The sequence below is a fragment of the Gopherus flavomarginatus genome, chromosome 2 (assembly GCF_025201925.1).
Source record: "Gopherus flavomarginatus isolate rGopFla2 chromosome 2, rGopFla2.mat.asm, whole genome shotgun sequence".
NCBI classification, from domain to species: domain Eukaryota; kingdom Metazoa; phylum Chordata; order Testudines; family Testudinidae; genus Gopherus; species Gopherus flavomarginatus.
In genome coordinates, this window is record NC_066618.1 from 302,008,801 (window position 1) to 302,036,332 (window position 27,532).

At 67.8% G+C, this 27,532-nt stretch overlaps 1 protein-coding gene and 1 long non-coding RNA gene across 16 annotated transcripts in view; one reads left to right on the forward strand and one right to left on the reverse strand.

The window, feature by feature from the left end:
- PLEC (plectin) overlaps positions 1-27,532 on the forward strand; it is a 162,558-nt gene that overhangs the window by 71,672 nt on the left and 63,354 nt on the right. For 2 of the 15 annotated variants that reach the window (XM_050939266.1, XM_050939265.1), the window contains exon 1: positions 711-1,280. The exons of 7 other annotated variants lie outside the window; for them this stretch is intronic. In XM_050939266.1, coding sequence (XP_050795223.1) covers positions 764-1,280 — 517 coding nt within the window. In that variant the 5' untranslated portion in view covers positions 711-763. Of the gene's footprint in view, positions 1-710; positions 1,281-5,682; positions 5,833-7,817; positions 7,995-8,659; positions 8,708-12,057; positions 13,714-15,457; positions 15,611-24,802; positions 24,909-27,532 lie in introns of those variants that run through there. 6 more of the 15 variants (XM_050939274.1, XM_050939277.1, XM_050939278.1 and 3 more) reach the window with 6 other exon arrangements.
- Positions 1-27,532, reverse strand: part of LOC127044516 (uncharacterized) — a 109,857-nt gene that overhangs the window by 10,191 nt on the left and 72,134 nt on the right. The gene's annotated exons all lie outside the window — the stretch shown is intronic.

The window sequence follows — 27,532 nt, forward strand, 5'->3', positions numbered from 1 at the left end:
CCAGGGGGCTGTGTGGCTAGTTGGGTGCTGAGAGCACTGCCTTGGGGCTGGGCCAGTCTGGGCCCCCCAGCCTGGGTGCTGTTCCCTGGCTTGTCAGCCCCAGAGAGCAGCTGGCTGGCATGGAAGTGGTTAATGCCAGCCAACGCCCTCCTTGCCTGGCCTCCCCGGCAGGGTGCCAGGAATGACAGGGATGTGCCTGCTGGGGGTGGGGCTGGGCAGGCTGCTCTGGTCTCTCCTGTCCAGCCGCCCGCCCCCCCGGCCCAGTGCCCTTGTGCCCAGGCTCTGCCCATCGCCGCATGGGGCTCTGGCCCCTGGCTGGACCCGTCTGGTCAGTTTGCCTTTGCTGAGTCGTGTGCAGTGGAAAGCAAAGTGCCGGGTTCCCGCCCTCTCCCCCAGCCCCACGCTCCCCTCACCCCGCCCTGCTTGTGGGAAACTGGAGGGGAAACTATGATGAAACTCCTGGCCAGAGCAAAGCCGGCAAATCTGGCGCTTCCTCTCCTCCCCCCTCCCTGTTGTCAGGAGGACGTGTGGTGCCCGGGAGGGGCTGCCGAGCCCCCGGCGCCCATATCCGCGTGTGTGTCACAGCCAGGGAGTGAGCGGGCATGCCCCCCCCATGCCTGAGCGGGGGTGGAGCTGCTGTCAGTCGCCAGTGCGCGGCTGCTCGCTTTGAGCCAGGCCGGGAGGGAGGCACGCTTCTCCGGCTGCCTCTGCCGAGAGGGCTGTTCCTGGCCGCGTGCTGCCCGTGCCCCGCGCCGTGCTCGCCATGGTGGCAGGGATGCTGATGCCGCTGGAGCGGCTGCAGGCCATCTACGAGCTGCTCTTCCGCGAGGGCGTGATGGTGGCCAAGAAGGACAAGCGGCCGCAGAGCTTCCACCCGCAGCTGCCCGGTGTCACCAACCTGCAGGTGATGCGGGCCATGGGCTCGCTCCGGTCGCGAGGCCTGGTACGCGAGACCTTCGCCTGGCGCCATTGCTACTGGTACCTGACCAACGAGGGCATCTGCCACCTGCGCCAGTACCTGCACCTGCCGCCCGAGATCGTGCCCGCCTCCCTGCAGCGCGTCCGCCGCCCCGTGGCCGTGGCCATGGCCATGCGGCGCCCCGCTGCGGGCCCCCGGGTGCAGGTGGTGCCGGGCCTGACCAGCTGCTCCCCCAAACCCCAGGCAGGCAGCGACTCGCGCCAGGCATACCGCAGGAGAGAGGAGACCCAGGAGCAGCACGTGGAGGCTGCCTCAGCAGGGGGAGTGTCCAGGCCGGCCCCGGAACCCAGCCCTGCCCCAGGTTAGCGACCCACCCCTCGCCGGTGGGGAGGGGGAGCGTGCTCTGGGGGGAGGTGCATGGGGCCGCGTCCTGCCCCCCCAGGGGGAGCAGCGCCGGGCAGCAGGGGCGGCTGTGTTCATTCATTTGGGTGGGGGGAGCCTGGAGCCGGCGAGTGGTGCTGGTGGGGAGGGGACACGGCCGTGGCCTTATCTGGAAGGGGGGTTCCCCTCCGCTGGACCCTGGGGGGCGCTGGCACAGGGATATGTGAATGCCGGGAGGGGGGTGCTTGGCAGGCCCGGGGCTGCCCTTAACCCTTTCCCACCCGGTCTGTGTGAGGCGGGAGCTCTGGCTTGCCCGGAGTCGGGGTAGGGACAGCCAGCCAGCAGGCAGGCTTCTCGTGCCCCCCGTCCCCGCAGAGGGGCCCTGGCATGCCAACAGGTGCAGGGCCCTGTGCTATCCTTGACCATCAGTTTTCCCATCCTCCTCCAGCTGCTGCGTTCCGCTGCCAAGGTCAGAGGCGGCCCCAGGGAGAGGGACCCCGACTCTCTGCCTGTGGGGCCTGCTGCAGCGTATGGGGAGAGCTCTGGGGTTGCTGTTGGGGGTCAGGGGCTTTGTCCAGCTTGTCGCAGGCCCTGCAGGGCTGGGGGATGGCCACACTCCTCCTGGCCGGGTGGCACAGGCACTGAGGGTGGATGAGTCTGGCAGCTGCTGGTGCTCTGAGCGTGGGGCTCTCTGTCCCATTGGGCATTTGGCACGTACGTGGGAGGTGGGCAGGGCGGGGACATGCAGCAGGGTCACACGGGGCTGAGGGTTGTCTCTATCCCAGCAGTGGGTCCCCGCCCAGGGGCTGCTCCCCAAGAACGTGCCCTTGGCTCACGAGTGGCACAGAACTGCGAGTGGGGGTCCCAGGCCGGGAGCGCGTGCAGAGCGGCTGGGGCTGGTGTCTTGCTAGGTGTGCAGCCTGTCTGGGCTGGTGGGCTAATGCCACAGCCGGTCTGCAGGAGGGGGCGCAGGCATCTTACCAGCCAGCGCGGGTGCTGCTCTGGGGGCAGGGCCAGTGCTGGGCAGTGCCAGGTGTCTTGCCCGTTCTCACACTGGGACTCTTGCCCCCCCAGCCAGCACGTGTCCCTGGCGTCGCCCTGTGGGCGTGTGGAGCAGGCTGCCCTCCCTGTTCAGGGCCCATCCTGTGGGCTAGCTGCACCCCCTGCAGCAGGAGGGGATGGGGCGGAAGTCATGGGGGACGAAGGCCTTCAGGGGATGGAGGAGGGGCAGCAGAGGGGTGTTCGCTTCTCAGAGTGGGCATCTGCCAGCCTGGGGCTGCAGCGAGGGGGGTGAGCAGCACATTTGCACCCCCTGCGGCGTGGACTGGAGACCAGAGCCCATGTCCGAGTGCGGCACAGGCCCCGCTGGCCGGACAGCCTGTGCTGCGGGAGGGGCTGGGCTATGGGCCTGCGCCCATGTGGGGTGGCGGTGATCCCAGCCCCAGGTCCCTTCCCAGCCGCCCCCGCCCCCTTCAGCCTGCTCCAAGCTGCCGGCTGCTCGGCTCGGCTTGGCCCCGTGCTGACCCGCGGTCCCCTGGCCACGCTGCTGAGCACTGGGCAGCCGGTCGCTGGAGGAGGGGGCTGTGCCCTGCTGCCCCATCCCCCTCCTGCCCGGCCCGAGGTAGGGTGGGCTTGGCTGGCTGGGGGTCCCTGCACCATGCGGGGTGGGGAGCAGCCCTGCCCGAGGCCCCAGCCCTGCTGCTGCTGCTGGCCAAGCGCCTCGACTCCAAGTTTCCACCAGGAAAGGCGCCGAGCTGGCCTGTTCCTGGGGCGTGAGTCAGCCGCAGCTCCTGGGCCGCGTCCTGCCGGGCGGGGGACGGCTGGGCCTGCTGCTCCCCCCCGCCCCCCCCCCACACATACGGCCCCTGGCAGGTAGCGCACCCCACCCCGCCCTGCAGCTGTTCTGCTGGGACAATAGGCTCATTGTCCAACAGCTGCCGGTGCGGGCGCCTTCCCCACCGCGCTGACTCGTCCCCCTGGCTGTGCCCACGCCCCAGTGCTCGGCCTGGGCTCCCTCTGCCCCACGACTGTGCCCACGCTCCTCTGCCCTGCCCCATGGCTCGGCCTGGGCTCCCTCTGCCCCACGGCTGTGCCCACGCCCCTCTGCCCTGCCCCACGGCTCGGCCTGGGCTCCCTCTGCCCCACGCTGTGCCCACGCTCCTCTGCCCTGCCCCACCTCTCGGCCTGGGCTCCCTCTGCCCCACGGCTGTGCCCACGCTCCTCTATTCTGCCCCACGGCTCGGCCTGGGCTCCCTCTGCCCCACGGCTGTGCCCACGCTCCTCTATCCTGCCCCACGGCTTGGCCCTGGGCTCCCCTGCCCCACGGTTGTGCCCATGCCCCTCTGTCCTGCCCCACTGCTGTGCCCACACCCCTCTGTCCTGCCCCACGGCTTGGCCTGGGCTCCCTCTGCCCCATGACTGTGCCCACGCCCCTCTGTCCTGCCCCACGGCTTGGCCTGGGTTCTCCCTGCCCCACAGCTTGCCCACATCCCTCTGTTCTGCCCCACGGCTCGGCCTTGGGCTACCCCGCCCCACGGCTGTGCCCACACCCCTCTGTCCTGCCCCATGGCTTGGCCTGGGCTCCCCCTGCCCTACTGCTGTGCCCACGTCCCTGTGTCCTGCCCCACGGCTCTGCTTGGGCTCCCTCTGCCCCACGGCTGTGCCCACGCCCCTCTGTTCTGCCCCACGGCTCGGCCTGGGCTCTCCGTGCCCCACAGCTTGCCCACATCCCTCTGTCCTGCCCCATGGCTCGGCCTTGGACTCCCCCGCCCCACAGCTGTGCCCACACCCCTCTGTCTTGCCCCACGGCTCTGCCTGGGCTCTCCCTGCCCCACAGCTTGCTCACACCCCTCTGTCCTGCCCCACGGCTCAGCCTAGGCTCCCTCTGCCCCACAGCTTGCCCACATCCCTCTGTTCTGCCCCACGGCTCGGCCTTGGGCTCCCCTGCCCCACTGCTGTGCCCACGCCCCTGTGTCCTGCCCCACAGCTCGGCCCTGGGCTTCTCTGCCCACAGCCCTGGGCTCCCCCTGCCTGTGCCCACGCCCCTCTGTCCTGCCCCACGGCTTGGCCTGGGCTCCCTCTGCCCCACAGCTTGCCCACATCCCTCTGTTCTGCCCCATGGCTCGGCCTTGGGCTCCCCCGCCCCACAGCTGTGCCCACACCCCTCTGTTCTGCCCCACGGCTTGACCTGGGCTCCCCCTGCCCCATAGCTGTGCCCATGCCCCTCTGTCCTGCCCCACGGCTCGGCCCTGGGCTACCCTGCCCCCAGCTCTGGGCTCCCCCTGCATGTGCCCACGCCCCTCTGTCCTGCCCCATGGCTTGGCGTGGGCTCTCCCTGCCCCCAGCTCTGCCCAGAGCCCTGGGCTCCCACAGCTGTGCCCACACCCTTCTGTCCTGCCCCATGGCCCTGGGCTTCCCACGCCCCTCAGCGCTGACCCATGGCCCGCCACCACCCCGCTTGCTTCCTGGCTGTGCTGTTAACCCTTCGCCTGGCGCTGGTGCTGTGCAGGCGGGCGGGTGCTGGGGGCAAGGTTGCCGTGGGGAGGGCAGGGAGCCGGGCCCAGGTGGGTGTCTTCCCCCCAGCCCAGCTCCCTGACGGGTGGGGTGAGAGTGAGGCTGGAGCTGGCCTTCTCCGGGGGCCTGTCGCAGGGCAGGGGGCTCCTTCATGCTCTCCCATGGCCCAGCCTTTGCAGGTGTGGGGAGGGGGCTCCGGTGTGTGGGACCCTCTGGTTCAGCACAGGAGCCAGGGCCCCAGGGGTCTGCTTGCTGAGATCCCCGGGACGGGTCTGGGGTCAGGTGGGGAGAGGGCAAAGCGCCAGGCTCGGCAGTGGGTGCTCCAGGACAGCTCGGATGGGGTCTGCCCTGGAGTGGAATGTGCTGGAAGGGGACTAAACTGGCTCCTGAATCTGCCCTGGCTCCAGCCCTCAATAGCACAAAGCCCCGGGCACTGCCCCAGGCCCCTGAGCAGCACCCGCTGTGCCCAGCTGTCCGCGGCTGCCCCAGGGCTCCTCAGCGGGTTGCTCCAGCCCCTCTGGTGCGCAGTTCCCACGCGCTGCCCTGGCTGGAGGAGCGGGCCGAGGCCCCGTCGGCCCCACAGAGGTGCCAGCTCCGGGCATGTGGAAAGCCCCTGTGGCCCGGAGCTGGAGCCGGCGTTCCTCAGGCCCCTCGGACTGGTGCGGAGCAGAGGGGCTGAATTGCTGAATGCCACAAGAATCCTGGCCGCTCCTCTTGCGGCAGCTGGAGCAGATTTGGAAGGCTGGGGCGGGAGCCTGCGGGTGGGCTCCTGGCTGCCAGGCTTCGCCAAGAGGAAGAGGAGGGGAGGCCGAGCCCCTGGTGCATCCTGCAGGGCAGGCGCTGAGCTCCTGGCGCTGCTGGGACTTGCTCTGGCTGGAAGGGGGCCGGCTGCAGCCTGGCAGGAGGGGGTGTGAGGAGCTGCTGCTGCTTCTGAGCTGAGCTTCCCGCTGCCGCAGCCAGAGCCATGGACTGGGAGGATGGCAGGTATTTCATGGAAGACCTCATCCAGCAGGGCCAAGGTAGGAGCCTGGGGCAGCCTGCCCGGAGGAATGGGGAGAGTGGGTCCTGCCCTGCCCCCAGCCTACACACCCCTGGGCCTCAGGCCAAGCTCATCCTGGCTGCGCCACTCTCTTCCCTGCCTGTCCCAGCAGCCCCCTCCCTCTGCAAAGTGCTGGGGCTCACTCCTGCATGCATCAGGCTGGAGGGGGGTGGGCCCTGGCCCCCCTGTACCCAGCCACGGTAACGAGCACTGGGGCGGGGGTTCTGTCTAGTGACTCCTGCTGGCCTGGCCTTGCCCACTGGGTGCCTGGGACAAGAGGTTCCCCACCCTGGGGCCACCCCATCACCTGTCCTGTCCCCCGCGTAGGGCTGGCTGGGCTCCCAGCGATGGGCCTGGCCCGCCTGTGGCTTTGGGCTGGGGAGAAGGAATCGCTCTGACGGGGGCAGGCAGCAGCCCCCCCCTCCCCCCCCCCGCAAGCCCAGTCTCTGCAGCAGCCCTGACGCTGTGGCTCTGGCTGGGCTCCCCGGCATCCCAGCGGCCTGGTCTGGCTGCCCAGGTCTGGCTCAGCACCCTGGGGCTCTGCCCAGAGCCCGTTCCGGGGCTGAGGGATCCAGTTCCGGGTCTTCTCTTGTCCTCTGGTTGGTTAGTTGCAGTGAAACCCTGGGCTGGAGGTTGGTGCTCTGCTGGATTGGACTCGGGGGCACTGGGGCTGGCGGGCATTTCCAGGGAGCCGCCTGGCCCTGCACGTCCAGCCTCTCTGCAGGAGGCAGGCAGAGGCACAGCCTGCTGGCGCCTGGCGCAGTCTGAAGGGCTCAGATCTGGGCCATTGCGATGTCGTTCTCTGAGGCTGCAGCTCCAAGCCCAGCAATGGGGCTGGGGCCGCAGGTGGCACTGGGCAGCGGTGCGATGTCGGGCAGGCACAGTGGTTAATGCCCCACCCCTGTGTGTACTGGGCCCCGCAGCAGGAGGCAGTGGCAGGAGTGTTTGCGGGGGGGTCTCTCCTGTGCCCAGGCCTGCCCGCCTGCCCGGGGGGCTCTGCTCACCCACTGATGGCTGGTCCTGGGGGACTAGGAGGGGTCAGAGGTGCTGTCTTGGCTGAGACCCTGGGGATGGAAGGTGCAAACCAGACGCTGCTCCGAGCTGCGCTTGGGGGCGTCTGGGATGGGCGAGCTGTGCCTGGGGCTGCAGAGGGCGTGGGTTGGTGTGGCACTACAGGGGCAGGGCATCTACTGGGTGGGGTCAGGCAGGGCGGCCCACCAGGGAGATGCTGCTGTGGGATGAGCCCTACAGCTGCCATCCCCTTGCCTGAATTGCCCCTGCCCCTGCTGTGCCAGCTCCCCCCGAGATCCCCAGCCCCCCGCTCCGCTCAGGGGCTAGGCCTGGGGGCTGTTTGCCGTGGGGAGGTAGTAAAGCCGAGAGCCCTGCGAGGGCCCCTTCCCCCAGGGCTCTAACCCCCTGTCACTGAGCCGGGCCGCAGGCCTGGCCAGGACCCGTCTGAGCTCTGTGGGGCTGGCAGCACTGGGAGGGGGGTGGGATACCAGCATTGAATACCCGCTCTGGGGAGGGCACTTTAGACAGGACCCAGAGCCCTGTGCTGGGGGCTGCCTGTGTGCAGGGGTGGGGCAGGCATGCCCACAACTGTTCTTCCCCAGGCAGGAGCCAGTGCAGGTTGGGATGGTGCTGGCCCCAAGGCTCCTAGGCCCTGGCTTTGCCAGGCAATGCTGAACTCGGACGCCAAGTGCTTGTCTCATGCTGCTGCCCAGGCTGCCAGCCTGGGATGGGCACAGGGTGAGCGGAGGGCCTCTGTGTGGGACGGGCCCCCAACCCTGGGCCATGGCAGAGCCCCTGGGACAGGGTTATTCCTGGTTCCCATCTCGGGGGTGGCTGGGCCCCTGCACTGCGGGGTGGGAGATCTCCAGCCACAGGGCTCTGGGGGGCTGCACCGGCCCCTCCTCCCGCCTGGGGCTGGGTCCTGCCCGCTGTTGCCATGTCATGTTCTAACTCGGGAGGCATGACAGGTTGTGCTGGGATATTTATAGCCCCCTGCTCCCTCCCCTTCCCCATGGGCACAGGACTCTGGCGGCACTGCAGCCTGCGTGGGGGCTCTGTGTGGCGGGCTCCTGCCCCCTCTGTCCCAGCCCTGGCTGTGGAGAAGCTGCTTCCCCATGAAGATCGTGCCAGGTAGGGGCCCAAGGCCTCGCCCCTGTGTGTGCCAGGCTCCAGGCGCCCGCTGGGCTCTTTCCACCCCAGCAGTTTGGGTTATAAAAAGCCCCCGGTGGCTGCCAGCTGGGAGTGATGGGGGCTGAGCTGTGGGGCGACTGGGGCTGGCGGGGGGCAGCCAGGTGCCCATGCCTGCCCCTGAGGGGCTGCCCGTGCAGTGGGGCCTGGGGGGGAATCTTTGTTCTTAGCTCTGGCAGGGCTCTGCCGTCCAGGGCTCGGGGGGCGCCTAGGAGGGGGGCAGGTTCGGCCGGCCATGCTGCATGCAACCCTTGGGGGCGAGCCGTGGGGCGCAGGGAGCTGCGTGCCCTAGGAGAGGCAGTTCCCCACTAGGGCAGAGGGGCTGGGCTCTGGGCCAAGGAGTCCCAGACGGGGTGGGGCAATGCTTCCCCCGGGGGTAGGGGTCCCGTGGGGCGGGGCTGCTGGCCGGGGGAGGCGGCGGGTCCCGTGGGGCGGACACGGGCGCCGCGGGGCGGGCCGAGCCGCAGTGCGGGGCGGGCGGGCAGGCGCAGGGGGCCGGGCCAGGAGGCGGCCGGGCGGGCGGGTGCTGGCAGCCGGAGCCGGAGCAGCTCGCCCTGCGGCCATGGACTCCCCCGCCGGCCCCTTCCCCTGGTTGGTGGCCGGGGCCCACGGGCTGGCGCTGCTGCTGGCCTGGCGCTGGCGGCGCTGCGCCCCAGGTGAGAGCGGCCGGGCCGGGCCGGGCCGAGCCGAGCCGGGCGGGGCTGGGCTGTGGGCGGCCGCTTCGCCCGCCCGCCCCCCTGCCAAACACGGGCACGTGTGCGCCGGCTTAACCCCTCCGTCGCCGCCGGACTCCTGGGTTCTCTCCCTGGGTTGAGGGCTGGAAGCTAGGCTCCTGGGTTCTTTCCCGGCTCGGGGGGCGGGGCCCTGGGAGCAGGACTCCTGGGTTTTCTCCCGGCTCTGTCCCAGGCTTGTTCTGTGTCCTTGGCAAGTCATTTGCCTTCCCCAGGCCTCAGTTTCCCCAGAGCAACAGGGGCGCAGATGTTCTCTTTTCTAAAGGTTTCTCTGCAGCTGCATCGTGCCAGCCTGAGTGGGCAGAGGCAGCCCTGGTGCTGAGGCCTCCTGGGATGCAGGCAGTGGACTGGTCCGTGTCTAGGTCTGTGCCACCGGCTGCGTGGGGCCGGGGAGCAGGCGGTAGTGGCTGGCTGGGTGTGCAGGGAGCTGGTGCCAGAACGGTGCAGGGCACCCAGAGGAAGGGAAGTGGCTGCAGAGGCCTGGGGATGCTGTGGTCCCTGGAGAGCAGCTGTTGCTGGTGCCAAGCCAGGTGTCATCTGGGGACTGTTGTCCTGACAGTGTTGGACTTTGAGAGTAAACCAGGTGGGGCAGCTGCTGGCTCAGGATCTGCGATGCGCAGACCCCCAGTCTCTGCAAGGCTGACCCCACTGCCTCAGCGGGGGGGGTGTGTGTGTGTCTGTGCTAAGGCCCCCCCCCACATCGCTCTGGGCCCTGCCCGGGGCCTGTTGTTCCTGGGTGAGCTGGTGATCAGGTGGTTTCGTCTAAAGGCAGCAAGAGGCGTCTGTCCCTAGAGGGGCTCTGCCTCCTCCACTCAGCCCTTGCTGGGACCTGTGCAGCCTGGAGGAGGGGGGGCTCCCTGCCAGCTGGGGGAGTGGGAGAACCAGGGGATGCTGCCCAGTGGGGGGACCAGGCGGGGTGTCTGGCTCAGCTTGGGGGTCTCATTGGCAGGTGCTTCCCGGGCTGAATGTCTGTGCAGATGGGGCATTGCTGGACTAGTGTCGGGCTGGCCTGCCTCGCCGTCACTGCATTGCTGGGTTGGCTTGCTGCAGGACTGGGCTCTGGACTGGCAAGCAGCAGGCAGTGGTGACAGACAGAGAGTTGAGTGCTGCGTTTCTGGGGCAGTGGTGTCAATGGGGAGGAGATGCGCTCCCTCCCCCAGCTCGGGGGTTGCTGGCTGCAGGGCGCTCGGGTGAGGCTGGCTGGCAGGGGGACAGGCTGCAGGCTCTGGGGATGCAGAGCGAGGCATTTCTCTCTGGTCACCCTGCGAGCTGCAGCTCCCTGGCTCCGGCCTGCCCGTGCGGGGGGGTGGGGGGGTACATATTCTCCAGCTGGCGGGCGGGTTCCCAAGTACCAGCTGTTGAGGCTGGCAGCAGGGCTGCGCTGACAGGGTTATTTTTATATGAAACTCATGCTGGTTCTCAGAACACCTCCCCGCCCCACGCTATTGTCTTCTCTACCTGCTGCCCTGGCAGCTCCTGCATGGGGGGCGATCCTGCCAAGCCCCCCCTGGTTTCTCTAGGGCTGCCCCTTCCATGGCACCTCCCTTTCCCCTGCACCTTTGTGCCAGTGTCCTGCTGTTTACAGTACACCCCCTGCCTGGCTCTGGGCAGAGCTGGGGCTGGGCGGGGCCACCTGCCCTCCAGGCTGGAGCCTGCTTCCTCCTGGCAGAAGTGGAGGGAGCCCCATTGCGGCCCCTCTTCCTCCAGCCCCCCTGGTAGTGGGTCCCTCGGGGATAGCTTGGGGGGGACGGGAGGTTCCCTTCCCTTGTGCACCTGGCTTGGGCCCCCACCCTGCCCCATAGTTCTCTGCCTGTGAACGGCTGGCTCTGGGGGCTGTGGGGCCAGGTGAATGTCTGAAGTGCATTGGAGGTGCTGGGGACGGGTGCAGGATGGTGACGCATGCCCTGCCCCACCCCCCCAGGGCAGCATTAGCCAGCAAGGGAACTAGCTGGTGCTGGATCCCCCCCCCCATTTCCAGGGCGTTGGCTGTGGTTTCCGTGGAATCCGTGCAGGGCATTCCGGGATGTCACGCTGCCTCATCTGGTGGCGGGCGCTGGCCCGCGTTGCCATGGCAGCAGCAGCTCAGGGCCCACACATGAGTGTTCAGGAAACCACACGCTGGTGCTGCCCCCTGCAAAGTGGGGCTGTGGGGGGGAGCGGCTGCCGCTTCACTGCACTGGCAGGCACCCAGCAGGGCTGGAGGGGGAGCAGGGGGGGTTCCATCCTCTGGCAGCGCCACGAGAGACTCTGCCTCCCCAGGAATCCCCCCGGGCACCTTGACGGCAGGCAGGGCCTGTTCCCAGGCAGAACAGGGGCCCATGTCCCTGGCACAGGGCCATGCCTGCTCAGAGGGCACCTCGCTCCACCCTCCACGCCAAGGTCGCACCTGCCAGGGCCTGTCATCTCGGAGGGGCTTTAGCAGAGTCCTGGAGCAGGACGGGGCTCATGTCTGCCCCCCCATTCTCGTCCCACCCACGGGGACTGCAGGCTGCCTGGGATGGACCCCACAGCAGAGGTATCTGAGAGATATCTCCTCTCAGGTGGCCTAACTGCAGCCGGGTCTGCGCTCAGGACTCCTGGGTTCTCTGCTCAGCCCTGCTCCTGACACCCAGCTCAGTCAGGTTTAAACACCCCCTCCCCCCGCGCGCCCTTGTGAGCCGCTGCAGCCTGGGAGTGTGGGGGGCTGGGTGGGGTGAGCCCAGCCTCCTGTATTATATGTCCCTGGAGCAGCGGGGGAGCTGCCCTGTGACATCTGCGGAGCCCCACCCTGGGTGAGGGGATTTTTAGCGCCAGCGTCTGTCTGCGTCCCACAGGGGGAGGGTGTTTGTCCTGGATACCAAAAACCAGCCGTGGGCATGGTGACTGTAGCCTGCTCTTGCTGTGGGGCACAGGGCTGGCTGCTAGAGGCTGTGGCTCAGAGGCTCTGCCCGCCCCACCTGGCCCTGGGTCGGAGTCTCCCTGGTGCCTCTGGCTGCGGAGCCCCGTGCCCAGCAGCAGGGGCAGCTCCAGGGATACCTAGCTCGCCCCATGCTGGCTGAGCATGGCCCCATCTCCCGCCTGTCTGGACATGGCTGACGCGAAAGGACTGGGCTTGGCGGGAGGGGCTGTGCCAGGGCTAGCCATGCAGTAGCCTGATACCCAGGCACTGCTGTGGTCTGGCCCCATGGCTCTTGCTACCGGCCTGGGGCAGGGGGGCTGCCCACACCTGGAGCCCCCTGCTCACTTCTGAGGCCAGAATGCTGTGCCTGGAGGGCCCCCCTCTATCTGCCACCTGCAGCTGGGGAGTGTGGAGGGAGGGATAGCTCAGTGATTTGAGCACTGGCCTGCTAAACCGAGGGCTGTGAGTTCAATCCTTGAGGGGTCCACTTAGGGATCTGGGGTAAAATCAGTACTTGGTCCTGCTAGTGAAGGCAGGGGGCTGGACTCAATGACCTTTCAGGGTCCCTTCCAGTTCTAGGAGATAGGTATATCTCCAATTATTTATTTAGGGTTAGTGGGCACAGCCCGCAGTCCCATCTAGCCCCATGTCCCACAACACCAGCCTGGCAAGGATCCCCCTAGCAAGCATGTCTGGGACAGCTGGCCCATGGGCAGCATCTTGCATTGGCAGTGCCTGGCCCATGCCCTGTGGGTGCGGGTCTCGCTCAGTCCCTTCACTGAGTCTCATTCGCCGTAGACCTGTCGAATTCTTTGCTGTGGCCTGCTCAGCTCTTGGCTCATTGGTGCCTTGTGGCAGGGAGTTCCGCAGACTTGTTGTGCCGGTTGGAGGGGAGCTGTGTGAGTGGTGAGAAGCACAGAGCTCCGGAGGGTTTGGTGATGGGCGGGGAAAGAGGAATGCTGTAGCTAGCCGAGCGTGGCGGGTGTTGTTTGTTTGGGCTCTGTTCCCGTCTCTAAGGCTGGCTGGAGTCGCATGCGACAATGAACGCACAGCCGTTGTGGGCGGGGAAGGCCCCATGGGACTCTTGGGAACCCCCCTCCCTCCCCAGTCAGCTTTTCCACTAGCCCCCCCAGGGCCGTGACTGCCGGCTGGGGCTGGGAAGGGGAGCTGGCTGGGGATGTTCTTGCCAAGTGACTCACCAGCTGCGAAGAAAGGAAAGGAAATGGCAGAAGGCTGCGGTTTGGGCCTGGGCTGGCAGGTCCTGCCAAGGGAAACAGCCCCTGTGCTGAGCAGGGAGCAAGGAACCTCCGGTCAGCTGCCCCCGCTCCCTGGGAACCGCGCTTCAGAGGAGTCTCCAGGGGCAGGGGTATCCCCTGTCGGGAGAGGCTGTGGCCAGGCTGTCTGTTGGTTTTAGTGTGTGCTCAAGGCCCTCTACCGGCTGGGGACTGGGGGGCTCCCTTCCCCTACTCCGCCAAGGGGACAGACTGGCTGAAGTGTGTAAAAGGAACAAGGCCCCCATAGGACACTGCAGCCTGTAAGATCCAGAGCCATCTCCTGCCTCCCACCAGCAATAATAACCACAGCCCGGCCCACCCAGAGCTCCTGCCTTATCTCCGCTCCGCAGATGGGCCGGGGCTGAGCTCAGTCACATGCAGAGCTGGGAATAGAACCCAGGAGGCCTGGACCCCACTCCCAGGACTAGGAACAGACCCAGGCATGTTGCTCCCTTGGCTAGCGGCTGGCAGCATCCACCGTTCTCTGTGCTAAGGCGTGGGGACGAGGGCCCCAGCCGCCTGGGGAAACTGCCATCCTCTCAGACTCAGAGCCAGCCTCCAGGATGTTCCTCCCTCCCCGTTGCAGGACACGGGCTCCTGGGCTCAGCACTTCTCCAGCTGCAGCTGGGCGCTGCCAGCCTCCCATGGGTCCCACCCAGCGCATCCCTTGCGGTGCCCGGGGGTGGGGCTGGCTTGCCTGCGCTGCTCTCTCGAGTCCCCCCTCCTGCTGCTGCTGCTGGCCCTGGAGATGCTCTGGAGGTTGGCAGGGACCCACCAAGGTGCATTGTGACTGCCCTGGGGAGAGTCCTGCTGGGTCTAGGGGGGCTGAGCGTGGCCCTGAAAACCCCTGCAAGGTGGGGCCCGTGGGCTGTCCCAACGGCCCCACTGCTAGGGGGCTGCCCGGCGCTATGCAGGGCCATGGCCTGGCTGTGTGCTCTGTCACAGCGAGCGCTCTGCTGCTGTGAACGGCCTGGGGCTGCAAGCTCTGACTGACTGCCACTGGGCCCTGCTCCTGCCGGGATCCCCATGCTTGGTCCAGGGCGTGTTGCTGCTAGGTGCTGTGTGGGGAGGGAATCCCCTGCTGTGGCTGTTAAGTCTGGGGGCGCTGCCCCTTGGAGCAGTACTGGGGAGGGGGCGCAGTTCTAGCAGGAGAAAGGTGCAGCCTCCCAGCGTGGCGTGGGCCCCTCCCTAGGTGGTCCGGGGCTGCCTGTTCTGGGGGGTCGTGTCGGCGCCTGGGTTCGAGCTCCTGGCGTGGGCAGGCCTGAGGCTGCGGCTGTCCCAGGGCAGGGCTCGCAGGGCACTGGGAGCTGGCCGTGCTGTGGCTGGCGGCCAGGGTGGCTGCTGTCACCAGCTGTCCTGTGAGCTGTGGCACAGGGGAGTCCCGGGCAGCTCTGGCCCTGTCTTCAGAGCCATGGGCTCTCCTCCGATGAGGTAACAGGAAAGGGAGCAACTGTGCTGGGCTCCTGGGAGAGCTGCTTCTGGGCCCTGGCCTCACACCGGGGCCACGGCTCTGTCACCCTGGGCTCCCCCGTCCCTGACGGGCCTCAGCCCCTGCAGCTGGTTCAGCCTCCCGGCCCTGCCAGCTGGATACAGGCTAGGAAATCGGGACGTGGGGGGTGGGGAGGAGTCAGTCGCATAGGGAGACTGGGCCCATGGGGGCTGCCCTGGGCACTTCCCTGGGGTGGGGGGGAGGCTGTGCACCAGATGCTGGGGTGGCTGGAATATTGCTCCCCACCCAAGTGGACTGTGAGGGGGGTGCTTGGTCCAAGGCTGGGGGGGCTGCTGAGGGGGCTCAGGCCTTGGCTAGGGCAGCTTGGTCCTGGGCTGAGGGGATGCAGGGGGGGTTGGTCCAGAGCTAGGGGGGACCCTGGGGTGGGGGCTCAAGCCTGGTCTGTGGGGAGGGCTGCTGGGGGGGGGTTGGCCCCAGACTGGGGAGTTCAGTCCAGAGCTAAGAGGGATCTGTGGGGTTGGGGGGGCTTGGTCCTAGGCTTGGGGGGCTTGGTCCTGGACTGTGCGGGTTGGGGGGATGTTTGGGGGGCTGGTCCTAGGCTAGGTCCCCCTTCGAGAGTGGGCTGGGGGGGCTTCTGAGCACTCAGTCCTGGGCTGGGGGCTTGTTGGGTGACTCGTTGGGGGGTCAGTCCTGGGCTGAGGGGATGTTGGGGGGCTCCCAGGTGGCTCGGTCCTGGGCTGGGTTGGTCCTGGGCTGGGGAGGGTCTGTCCCAGGCCCGGGAGAGGTTGAGGGGCTCCCGAGTGGCTCAGTCCCATGCTGGGGGGCTCCTGCGGGGGTCGGTCCCGGTCTGGGGATTGCTGGCGGGAGGTTGGGAGGCTCCCGGGGGGGTCGGTCCAGACTCGGGGGTCGATCCTGGGCTGGGGGAGGTTGGGGGGATCCCGGCGGGGCTGGCTCCGCGCTGGCGGCTCCCCGGCCGTTCGGGGCTGGGCTGGGCCGAGCCGGGCCGGGCAGGGGGCGGGCGCGGGGCTGGGCGGCTCCTGTCTCGGCGGGCGGGCCGGGGAGCGCAGCGCAGCGCAGCGGCATGGCCGGCAGCCCCGACCCCGCGTCCTCCGTGGCCGCCTACTTCGCCTACAAGCGGGCGGTGCTGCGGGGCTCCGAGTGGCTGCTGAGCGGCCGCTCCGAGCCGGAGCGGAGGAGCTACCTGAGCCGGCGGCTCTGCTGCGTCGGTGGGTCCGGCCGCGCGGTCCGGGGGCGCAGGGCTGGGTGCAGTGCTGGGGCGGTGGGGGGGGTGCAGTGCTGGGGCGGTGAGGGATGGGGTGCAGTAATGGTGCATGGTTGGGGTGGTGAGGGACAGGGTGCAGTGAGGGATGGGATGCAGTGTTGGGGCAGTGAGGGAGGGGGTGCAGTGGTAGGGTGCAGTGTTGTAGTAGTGAGGGACGGGGTGCAGTGATAGGGTGCATGGTTGGGGTGGTGAGGAACGGGGTGCAGTGAGGGATGGGATGCAGTGTTGGGGCAGTGAGGGAGGGGGTGCAGTGGTAGGGTGCATGGTTGGGGTGGTGAGGAACGGGGTGCAGTGAGGGATGGGATGCAGTGTTGGGGCAGGGAGGGAGGGGGTGCAGTCTGGGGGCACTGGGACACCCCCAGGCCATCGGACTGGTCTGTCCCCGGGTGTGTTTGTTTCTGAGCTCAGTGGACTCAGCGCCTGCTTTCAGGGCAGCGAAGGGTTAATGGTTTGGGGGCGGGACTTGCCCTAGCCCCGCCTCCCCCTGTCAGGGTAACAATGACCCTTGAGCCAAGCGACTGAGCAACGTGCAGCCCCTCCCCCGCCAGGTGCCCTGGGAGGCGGGACAGCCCCTCCCCCCGCAGGGACAGGTGCAGGCTGATCCCCACACACCTTGCTGGCCCATCCCCCCATGGAGTCCGGCTGGGGCAGCCCCCTCAGCCTGGGGACGGTGCCTCAGTCTTCTGGGGGGGCTCCCCCGGGGGCCCGGGCCCCTTGTCTGCTGGCAGAGGACAGGGGGCTCCCCGGAGCTGAGACGGACTTGTGGGTCCCTGGCCCCGCTAACAGAGCTGCCAGCCCCAGAGCACTGCCCCGATCGGCCCAGCACCCGGTGGGTGACCCTGGTTCTCCTGCTGCCTCGGGCGCCTGGGGCTGGTGCCGCCCGGGGCTGCCTGCAGGGCCGTTAGCCGTGTCCACGTGGGAGCCCCCTGGCTCCCTCCTGGGCCTCGCCCCGTGCTGGGGGCCCACAGGCGAGGGAGGGGAGCGGCAGGCAGGTGTGTCCAGCTGGGGGAGTCAAAATGTGGTGAACCTCAGGGGCCCCCCTCAGGCTGACGTTGAGCAGACGTGGCAGCTGGCGTGACTGGACGCTGCTGGTCCTCGAGCTGCACCGCTCTGGGAAGCCAAAGTTATGCTCCGGCTCTAACCCCCCCGCCCCACCCCGGTCTCTGGGCTGGGCCTGCTCCCGTGAGGCCCCCGGGTCTCTGCCTTCCGGACAGGTGGGAACGGGCTAGCCTTTCCTGCCATGGGGCGCGCCCCCCGCTGACGGCCCGGGTGCAGCCCCCTTGTTCCCAAAGGCTGCTGCGGTGCGGGGCGCTGGAATGAGGCCTTGAGCAGGATGGGGGCAAAGGGGCCTGCGGGAGATGAGAGACCTGCCGTCCAGTACTGCCTCTCTGGGATCGACCCGGCACGCCTGGCCCCGCTGCATCTCCGGGCCCGGCGGTGTCGCAAGCTACAGACAGCCTCTGCCCGTCCCCCTGCAGCCTCAGATCCCCAGCCTTGCACCCCCAGCAGCCCCTGCCCCCCGCCTGCAGTCTCAGATCCCCAGCCTTGCCCCCCCCCGGCAGCCCCTGCCCCCTTGCTTGCAGCCTCAGATCCCCAGCCTTGCGCCCCCAGTGGCCCCTGCCCCCTTGCCTGCAGCCTCAGAGCCCCAGCCTTGCCCCCCAGCGGCCCCCCGCCTGCAGCCTCAGATCCCCAGCCTTGTGCCCCCAGCAGCCCCTGCCCCCCGCCTACAGCCTCAGAGCCCCAGCCTTGCACCCCCAGCAGCCCCTGCCCCCTTGCCTGCAGCCTCAGATCCCCAGCCTTGCCCCTCCGGCAGCCCCTGCCCCCTGCCTGCAGCCTCAGAGCCCCAGCCTTGCCCCCCAGCGGCCCCCCACCTGCAGCCTCAGATCCCCAGCCTTGCCCCCTCGGCAGCCTCTGCCCCCCCCCCCATGGCCTCAGATCCCTGCCCTTGCCCTCCGGCAGCCCCTGCCCCCCCTGCGGCCTCAGAGCCCCAGCCTTGCCCCCCAGTGGCCCCTGACCCCCCACCTGTGGCTTCTGATCCCTGCCCTTGCCCCCTGGTGGCCCCTGCCCCCCTTCCTGTGCCCTCAGATCCTCTCCTTGCTCCCCAGTGACCCCTGCCCCCCCCCCGCCTGTGGCCTCAGATCCCCGCCCTTGTCTCCCAGCGGCCTATGTCTCCCCCCTGCGGCTGCAGATCCCCTCCTTGCCCTCCTGGTTGTCCCTGCAGTGTGTGGCCCTGCAACTCTTTGCTGGCACTAGACTGGCTGGTTCCCCTGCACGGGAGGCCCTGGCAGCCCACGAAGGGGAGGGCTCTGCAGAGCCTGCTATGTGGTGCCCTTGCCCCTGGCAGCGGGAGCATGGGGGGGTGACACCCACAGTGCCTCCCAACCCCTGGGGCCCTGCCCCCACAGCGGGGCAAGGGGATCTCAGCCCAGGAAGCTGGGGTGGTGTCAGTATCCAAGGCCTGGAGGAAATTTCTGTGCCCGAGGCTGATGGGAAGGATCTGCCATCCCGGCACAGCTGCCCCCCACTGCTGGTGGCCCCCTGCATGGAGTGGGGAGGGGCAGGTGGAGCAGAGGGGATGTCCTAGCCCCACGAGCAGGGGGTGTCCTGCCCTGAGCCCCTTGCTGTCTCTTTGACACTGCCTCTGCCCAGCAGCAAAGGCCAGTGGGCCAGTGCCTGCCCCCTCCCAGCCTGTGGCCACCCCACATGCACAGACTCCCTGCCAGCAGCCCCTTTGTGCCAGGGCACAGGTTAGGCTGCAGTGCGGGCTGGGGGGGAAGGGGTGGTAGTGAGCATACGGGACAGGAGCTGTGGAGTGCAGGGGTGTTGCTGGTGTAATGGGGTGAGGTTGGCACTGCCTGTAGCACACTGGGAGGGCTGTCTGGCTGTCATGGAGGTGTCTGGTCTGCAGGCCTCTGCGGCTGTAGCAAGGGGTGTCCAGCTGTAGCGGGGGGGGGGGGTCTTGCTATAGTGGGGGTGACTGGTCTGTAGTTCTCTCTGGCTGTAGCAGGGGGTGTCTGGACACAGGGGAGTGATTGGTTTGTGGGTATCTCAGGTTGTAGCAGGGGCTGGCTGGCTGTCGCATGAGGTATCTGGTCTGCAGGGCCCTCTGGCTGTAGCAGAGGGTGTGTGTGTGTGTTTGTGTGTGTGTGTGTGTGTGTGACTGGTCTTAAGGGCTCTGCAGCTGTAACAAGGGGTGTCTGGCTGTAGTGGGGTGACAGGTTTGCAGGCCTCTGTAGCTTTAGCAAAGGGTGTCCAGCTGTAGCAGGGGGTGCCTTGCTGTAGCAAGGGTGACTGATCTGCAGATCTCGCTGGCTGTAGCAGGAGGTGACTAGTCTGCAGGGCTCTGTGACTGGAGCAAGGGGTGTCTGGCTGTAGCAGGGGTGTGGGGGCCTGTGACTGGGCTGCGGGGGGTGGCTGCCGGGGCAGGCGCTGGGTGGACATGGAAGCAGTAGGCTCAGAGCCCACCCCATGTCGATGCCTGGCTCTGGGTGGTTCTCAGCCTGGACTCTGCCCTCGGGGCCGGGGAAGCTAGCAGCTTGCCAGCTGCAGGGTGAGTTCTCCCGCAGAGCTGGGCCCTTGCTGTGCGATTCCCGTGGGATCCAGCAGGGGGCACCCCGCATCTTCCCGCTCCCACCTCGCAGCCCTGTCCAGGGTTTGCAGGGACCTGGCCAGCTCCTGCCATGGGGCAGAGATCTCCGGGCAGGACCTTCTGTGCCAGGCGCTGTACAGACACGGGGTGAGCACCCCAGCTCCCTTGTCTGGGTTGAGCTGCGCCCGGCCTGGCACACAGAGGTGTCGGAAGTCGAAGGGGGACAGTGAGGGTATTTTGTGGATGTGTCTGGTGGGCGCTTTCCCGGGATGAGGGGCGGCTGGGAGAACCCGAAGGGGCTTGTTGGAAGGTGTGAGATGTGGGCGACGGGGGTTGGCCTTGTGGGCAGGGGCGCCAGCACGGGAGAGGCAACGGGCAGGACCTGACACTGAGACCGGCTGTCTGATGTGCCATTGGAGGCTGCAGAGGGTCACCGGCAGCGTGGGGGCTGGGAGACTCGAATGGTCCAGAGCTGAGACTGAGATTCGGCCAGTTGGAGTCTGTGAATCCAGCCTGGGGGCTCCGCAGGGGTGTGGGTGGGTGTGTATGTGTTGGAGTTGAGGTGAGGAGTGTGGGAGGCGTGTGGGTGCTGGAGTTGGGGGTAAGGGGGGGTGAAGTGTGTGTGTGTGTGTGTGCACTGAAGTTAGGGGCAAGGGGTGGGGGTGAGAGGAATGTGTGTGCTGGAATCGGAGGTAAGGGGTGTGGGGATGAGGGGTGCGTGTGTGCTGGAGTCGGGGGTGACTGGTGTGGGGGGTGAGGGGTGCGTGTGTGCTGGAGTCGGAGGTAAGGGGTGTAGGGATGAGGTGTGTGTGTGTGTGCTGGAGTCGGGGGTGACTGGTGTGCGGGATGAGGGGTGCATGTGTGCTGGAGTCGGAGGTAAGGGGTGTGGGGATGAGGGGTGCGTGTGTGCTGGAGTCGGGGGTGACTGGTGTGCTGGATGAGGGGTGTGTGTGTGCTGGAGTCGGAGGTAAGGGGTGTGGGGATGAGGGGTGCGTGTGTGCTGGAGTCGGAGGTAAGGAGTGTGGGGAAGAGGGGAGTGTGTGTGCTGGAGTCAGAGGTAAGGGTTGTGCGGGATAAGGGGTGCGTGTGTGCTGGAGTCGGAGGTAAGGAGTGTGGGGAAGAGGGGTGTGTGTGCTGGAGTCGGAGGTAAGGGTTGTGGGGGATGAGGGGTGCGTGTGTGCTGGTGTCGGAGATAAGGGGTGTGGGGATGAGGGGTGTATGTGTGCTGGAGTCGGGGGTGACAGGTGTGGGGGGTGAGGGGTGCGTGTGAGCTGGAGTCGGAGGTAAGGGGTGTGGGGATGAGGGGTGTGTGTGTGCTGGAGTCGGAGGTGACAGGTGTGTGGGGATAGGGATGTGTGTGTGCTGGAGTCGGGGGTGACTGGTGTGGGGGAAGAGGGGTGTGTGTGCTGGAGTCGGAGGTAAGGGTTGTGGGGGATGAGGGGTGCGTGTGTGCTGGTGTCGGAGGTAAGGGGTGTGGGGATGAGGGGTGTATGTGTGCTGGAGTCGGGGGTGACAGGTGTGGGGGGTGAGGGGTGCGTGTGAGCTGGAGTCGGAGGTAAGGGGTGTGGGGATGAGGGGTGTGTGTGTGCTGGAGTCGGAGGTGACAGGTGTGTGGGGATAGGGATGTGTGTGTGCTGGAGTCGGGGGTGACTGGTGTGGGGGATGAGGGGTGCGTGTGTGCTGGAGTCGGAGGTAAGGGGTGTGGGGATGAGGGGTGCGTGTGTGCTGGAGTCGGGGTGACAGGTGTGGGGGGTGAGAGGTGTGTGTGTGCTGGAGTCGGAGGTAAGGGGTGTGGGGATGACGGGTGCGTGTGTGCTGGAGTCGGGGGTGACTGGTGTGGGGGGTGAGGGGTGCGTGTGTGCTGGAGTCGGAGGTAAGGGGTGTGGGGATGAGGGGTGCGTGTGTGCTGGAGTCGGGGGTGACTGGTGTGGGGGGTGAGGGGTGCGTGTGTGCTGGAGTCGGAGGTAAGGAGTGTGGGGGATGAGGGGTGTGTGTGTGCTGGTGTCGGAGATAAGGGGTGTGGGGATGAGGGGTGTATGTGTGCTGGAGTCGGGGGTGACAGGTGTGGGGGGTGAGAGGTGTGTGTGTGCTGGAGTCGGAGGTAAGGGGTGTGGGGATGACGGGTGCGTGTGTGCTGGAGTCAGGGGTGACTGGTGTGGGGGGTGAGGGGTGCGTGTGTGCTGGAGTCGGAGGTAAGGAGTGTGGGGAAGAGGGGTGTGTGTGTGCTGGAGTTGGAGGTAAGGGTTGTGGGGGATGAGGGGTGCGTGTGTGCTGGAGTCGGAGGTAAGGGGTGTGGGGATGAGGGGTGTGTGTGTGCTGGAGTTGGAGGTAAGGGTTGTGGGGGATGAGGGGTGCGTGTGTGCTGGAGTCGGAGGTAAGGGGTGTGGGGATGAGGGGTGCGTGTGTGCTGGAGTCGGAGGTAAGGGGTGTGGGGATGAGGGGTGTGTGTGTGCTGGAGTCGCGGGGAGGGGGCTCTGGTGAGATCAGGGGGTGCTCAGACAGTGATCAGCTGATCCCTCCTGGTCTTAGACTTTGTAATCCGCTTAGGCTCCTGGCCCCAGACTGGCGGGTGGGTGGCTGGGAACCCCCCCAGCTAGGAGCCTGCCCCACCCCCCATAGCGCCCCCTGCTGGGAGCCCCCCTAGCCAGCACCCTCCCCACCCCCCACAGCACCTCCTGCTGGGAACCCCCCCACAGCCAATGCCCTGCCCTGTCCCCTCCAGCACTCCCTGCTGGGATGCCCCTGAGCCAGTGCCCTGCCCCCCCCCCCAGAATGCCTGCTGCTGGGAATCACCCCCCAGCCAGCGCCCTGCCCCACCCCCCCAGCGCCCCCTGCTGAGAACCCTGTCACGGAGTCCCCGGGTGCTGCTCTGGAACTGCTCCCCAAAAAACCAGTCAGGACTTTGGGGAGCCTCCTCTCCCTCGGAGCAGACTTGTTCAGGGCAAGAAGCTCACACGGCTTCACCTCCTGGGTCTCTCCTTGGAGCATTCAGCATCCTCTGCCCCTCTGTGCGCTTCCCACAGTGAGCCTGCCCCAGCGGGGTCCTGAGGAAGCCACAGGGTCCTGCACCCCCACTTTGCAGTCAGACGTGACTCTTAGCCAGCCAGTAAAACAGAGGTTTATTCGATGACAGGAACAGGGTCTAAAACAGAGCTTGTAGGTACAGAGAACCGGACCCCTCGGCCGGGTCCATTCTGGGGGGCAGTGAGCCAGACCCCACGTCTGCACTTCACTCCTCGTCCCCAGCCAGCTCCAGTCTAACAGCCCCCTCCAGCCCCTCCTCTCTGCTCAGCTCCTTTCCCGGGCCAGGAGGTCACCTGATCCCTTTGTCTCCAACACCTTCAGCTGGCACCTTTGCAGGGGAGGGGCCCAGGCCATCAGTTGCTAGGAGACAGTGCCAGGCATTTAGGGGCACTGGCCCTTTGCTCTGCAGCAATCACACACCCTTATCCCACCACCTAGATATTAAGAACTGCCATGGGGACACTGAGGCACCAACACAGTATTCAGGGGAAACATTAAGAACATTCCCAGTTTGTCACCCCCGCCCCACAGCCAGCGCCCTGCCCCCCCCCAGCGCCCCCTGCTGGGAAGTGCCTGCCTTGGCTGCCGGGCAGAATGTGAGTGAGCACCCAGCTATGTGACGTGCGTTGGTGTCAGCCAGGCCCTGGCAGCTCTTTGCTCCAAATGTGTCAGTGGCTGGAAAATACTTGTGGTTTAGAAACCGTTGTAGGGCACATTCCTCCCCGCGCTGGCCCTGGCCCAGCTCTGCTCCTTGGAAACCAAGGGGGCGGGGGCTGGGGCAAGCCCGGGCTGGGAAGCAAGGGGGGCAGCTAGAGCCTGCACCTCCACCATTCCCTGCCCTTCGCCCCATCGCGTGGCTCGGGGCTGCCCCACCGCCTCGCCCGGGCTGCTGGGTGCCGGCTCTGCTCCCTGCTTGTCCCAGGGCAGCCCCAGCCCTATGCATGGCCCTGCCAAGGGCTGCGGAGGGGTTTGGCCCCCAGCCCTGTCCTGGAGCTGGGGCAGTGCTCTGGCAGCAGCGGGGCCAGGCGGCTGTGATTTCCGAGTGGGTCACGGTCAGAGGGCAAACTGGATGGGGAGACCCTGTCACCCCTGGCCTGGCCCTCACGGGTGGCTGCCCGCCGAGCTGGGGGCTGTCTCTGCCTCTGTGCCCCCGGGCAGCCTGCGCTGGGCCAGCGTGCTGGAGGCCTGGCTGTCCCCGCTGTGCTCAGCCCTGCCGGGGGGGCGGGCGGGGGCTGTTCTGGGCAGTTCGCTGCGCTGGGGGGCCGGGGGCGTGTGGGACATGACACGTGCCCCCAGGCAGACCCTAGGCTGAGCTCCGCTGGCTCCCTGCTCAGAGCAGGGCGTGTCCCTCAGGCTGCATGAGTCACAGTGCAGCCATGTGCTGCACTCCCCTTCGCCCTGGGGGCGCGTGCAAGGTCCACGCTGCACCCAGGAGCCAGCTTCCTGCACCCTGGGGTGCGGTTGGGGTTATCCTCTGCAGCTCTTCCCCCGCGCTGGGCACATGGCTGGGGGATGGGTGGTGGCCCTCTTCCCTGCCTCAGGCCGGCTCTGGGCTCCCTGCTGCTGACCCTGCCACGGGGGCACCGTGGGGCTCATGGGGTCTCTCTGGCCTGTGCTGGCTGACCCTTGTCCCCCAGTCCTGGCTGACCCTTGTCCCCCAGTCCTGGCTGAGGTGGGCTGAAGCCAAGGGGGAGGGGCACAGGGTGGGGAGGTGTATTCTCCTGTGCCCACCACCCAAGGGCTGTGGGGCACTGGCGGGGTGGCTGCTGGGCCATGACAGCGGGAGATCCCTGGCCCTGAGGCAGCTCTCAGCTGTCCCGTCAGGGGCCCTGATCCCCTCCTGGGGAACAGTCAAGCCTGGCCCACCTGCTCCCAGGTGCAGCCCTCTGATCCTCGCTCTCCCTGGGCTGCGGCAGGGCAGCCTCCGGGCATGCAGCTCCCTGGGCGTGGGGCTCCCCAGGCCTCAGGATCTCCAGGCATGGGGCTCCCCAGGCATGCAGCTCCTTGGGCGTGGGGCTCCCCAGGCCTCAGGATCTCCAGGCATGGGGCTCCCTGGGCGTGGGGCTCCCCAGGCCTCAGGATCTCCAGGCATGGGGCTCCCCAGGCCTCAGGATCTCCAGGTGTGGGGCTCCCCAGGCCTCAGGATCTCCAGGCATGGGGCTCCCTGGGCGTGGGGCTCCCCAGGCCTCAGGATCTCCAGGCGTGGGGCTCCCCGGGCAGGCTGGCTGTGCCAGGAAAGGGTTACAAGCAGGAGGCTGGTGGCTGTGGGCTTGGAGGTTTCCTGGCTCTGGCAGGCAGGGCTGTGCCCTGGCTCTGGGCGGGGAGCACCCGCCCCCCCAGGCCAGCCGCTCTCGGGGGGAGGAGTCTGGGGAGCGACGGGCAGGCCTGGGTCCCGGGGGCAGAGCAGCTGGAGCTGGGGTGGGGAGAGGTGCTCAGTGCTGCTTTCCAGTCCCTGGCCAGGCTGCTGTGGCTGGGCTGCGGGTGCCGCCCGCGGGCGGGGCAGGGCTGGGCTGGGCTCGCTGGAGAGTGCCAGGGACCATGTCCAGGCAGCGGCTGCAGAGCCCGGAGCTGGAGGGCCCCGAGGAGAACCTCTACCTGGCCGTGCTGAGGGCCACGGAGGGCAAGAAAGGTACCGAGCCGCTGCCCAGCCTGCCCCCAGCCTGGGCTTTCTGCAGAGGGGGCTGAACGCTGGAGGGGTGGGGAAATGGGGGGCTGTGCCTGCGGGTTGGGGGGCTGTGATGTGCCTGGGGGTGGGGAAATGGGGGGCTGTGCCTGCGGGATGGGGGCATGTGATGTACCTGGGGGTGGGGAAATGGGGGGCTGTGCCTGCGGGATGGGGGCATGTGATGTACCTGGGGGTGGGGAAATGGGGGGCTGTGCCTGCGGGATGGGGGCATGTGATGTACCTGGGGGCAGGGAAATGGGGGGCTGTGCCTGCGGGATGGGGGGATGTGATGTACCTGGGGGCAGGGAAATGGGGGGCTGTGCCTGCGGGATGGGGGGATGTGATGTACCTGGGGGTGGGGAAATGGGGGGCTGTGCCTGTGGGATGGGGGATGTGTACCTAGGGGGTGGGGGATTTGGTGGGCTGTACCTGGGGGGTATAAGGGTGTGTGATGTACCTGGGGGTGTGAGGGATTGCTTGTGCAGGGGGGTTGGGGGGGGGCTCTGTCCTAGTGCTGTGCTTGGGGAGGGCAGCCATAGAGCGGCTGTGTGGAGACCATACTGGCTGGGGGGCTGCTCTGTGTGTGGCATGTTTGTGGGGGGCTGTGACCCTCCTTGTGATACCAGTCCCTGTGCTCTGTGGGGGGGGGAGTCCTGTGCCCTGGCACCTTGGCTGCTGTGAGCTCTGCCCTGCACACTGCCAGGGGTACGTGTCCACCTCTGGGGCATTCCATGCTGGGGGGTGATCCCCCATGGCAACTGCAGCCCCCAGGTCGCTCTGAGCGCCCCCCAGGGGCCCTGGCTGTCCAGCCATAGCTATCGGGGGCCCAGGCCTCTGCCCTGGTTGGGGTGTGGCTGTGGGGGGAAAGGGGGAGGGGAGGGGAGCTCAATGTGGTGGGGGGGGCTCTTGCCAGCTCTGCCTCCTGAGCCCCGCCATGGCACCCCCCCCCATGGGTGTAGTGCCCCAGTCAGTGGCTGGCGGGCGGGCGGGCGCTGGGAACGCTGCCTGCCTGCGGGAGTGGCACTTCCTGCCCCGCCCAGGCTGCATGGGAGCAGCCGTGCCCACGCTGGAATGAGGTGGGGGGGGCTAGGAGAAGCATCCCAGGGGCTCGATTGCCACCTTGCTCCTGTCTTGAGAGTGGTGCCCAGCAGAAGCTGAGCCCCTGGGCTGTGTCTGCTCCTCCCTCTCCTCCTCCTTGCATCTGGATTCCCCTTCCTGCTGCTCCCTTGTCTGCTGGGAGCCGCCCTGCCCCTGGCTTCCCCTCAGGGTGCAGCCCCTGCCCCTGGGGTCCCACGTGCCCCCGGAGGCACCCCCCTGCTGGGCGCCCGTCTGGCCCCGGGCAGCTGGGAGCTGCACAGACAGTTCTCCACGCTCTCCTGGCCGGACAAGACACGACATGCGAAACCCACATGGGGGGGGCAGCTGTGCCACACACCCCTGCGGGGCAGTGAGCTTGTTGGGGCTGGGGGCATCCCCCTTCTTTCGGGTGATTCAGGCTTGGAGTGGGGGGTTGGTTCTGGGGCGAGGAGGGTGGCCATTTACACCTGGGACAAGGGGGGATGTTCTTCTGGGCTAACTGCTGTTGGGGGGGCCCTAGCGCAGCTTGGGGCGTTCCCAGCCTCCTCTCCCCCTCCCAGGACCCACAGCTCGCCCGTCCCCGTTGGGCTGTAACCTGCTCGCTGGGGGTGTTACGCAGGGGCCTAGGGGAGATTCCTCCCTCTCCCGGGCAGGTCAGTGCTCCCCTCGCCCCTCACGGGCCCAGGCAGCTGGTGTGGGGCTGGGATTGGAACCCAGGCGTCCTAGCCCTGAGCCCCCCAAAGGCCAGTGCAGAGCTGGGCCGAGCCTGTCACCTCCAGGGCCATGTGCTGGGGGGGATGGGCCTGAGCTGCCCCTTGGGGAGGGGTCGGGGTTCCCTCAGAGCTCTGGAGGTGTTCAGCACGAGGGACTAGGGGGCTGGAGTCCCAGCTCCAGAAACACCTTGGGTGGGGGGGTTGGAGTGGCCCCTCTGCTCCCTGTCTGCCATGGGGCTGGGCCTTGCTCCTGCAGCCCTCAGAGATGAGGGTGTCTGTGGGGTGAGAGATGGGCCCCCTGGCTCAGGCAGGGAGCAGGGGGGCACCTGGGCATTGCTCCTGGCACTGCCTGCCCATGGCCTGGTGTTCCCAGCCCTGCGGCGCTGGGGTGGGGCTGGATGGGCACTGGAGGAGTATGGCTCGTCCTGCTGGAAAGAGGTCCCAGCCCCCGAGTCTGCTGTGGGGCCCACCCCAGTGTCTGCAGGCCGGCAGGGCGGGGCGTCTGGGCTGTTCTCCGGGAGGACCTGGCTTGCTGAGCCTGCAGACAGCTGCTTCCTGCGGTGTCCCAGCGCCCCGACTCCCCATGGCTCTCCTAGCAGTGACTGAGGACCCCCCCCGACCCCGCCCGGTGCCTGCGCCCCTTGGCTCACCTTCCCCCTGCTGCCTTTGGGTCCCTGCTGAGGCCTGTTGCTGGCGCCCTTGGGAGGGGCTCTCGGCTCTGCCCTGGGCCCCTAGAATGTGTGGGGCTCAGGAGGCGCCAGCCGGGGCAGCAGGCTCCTGCAGTGGGGTGAGTGCTGG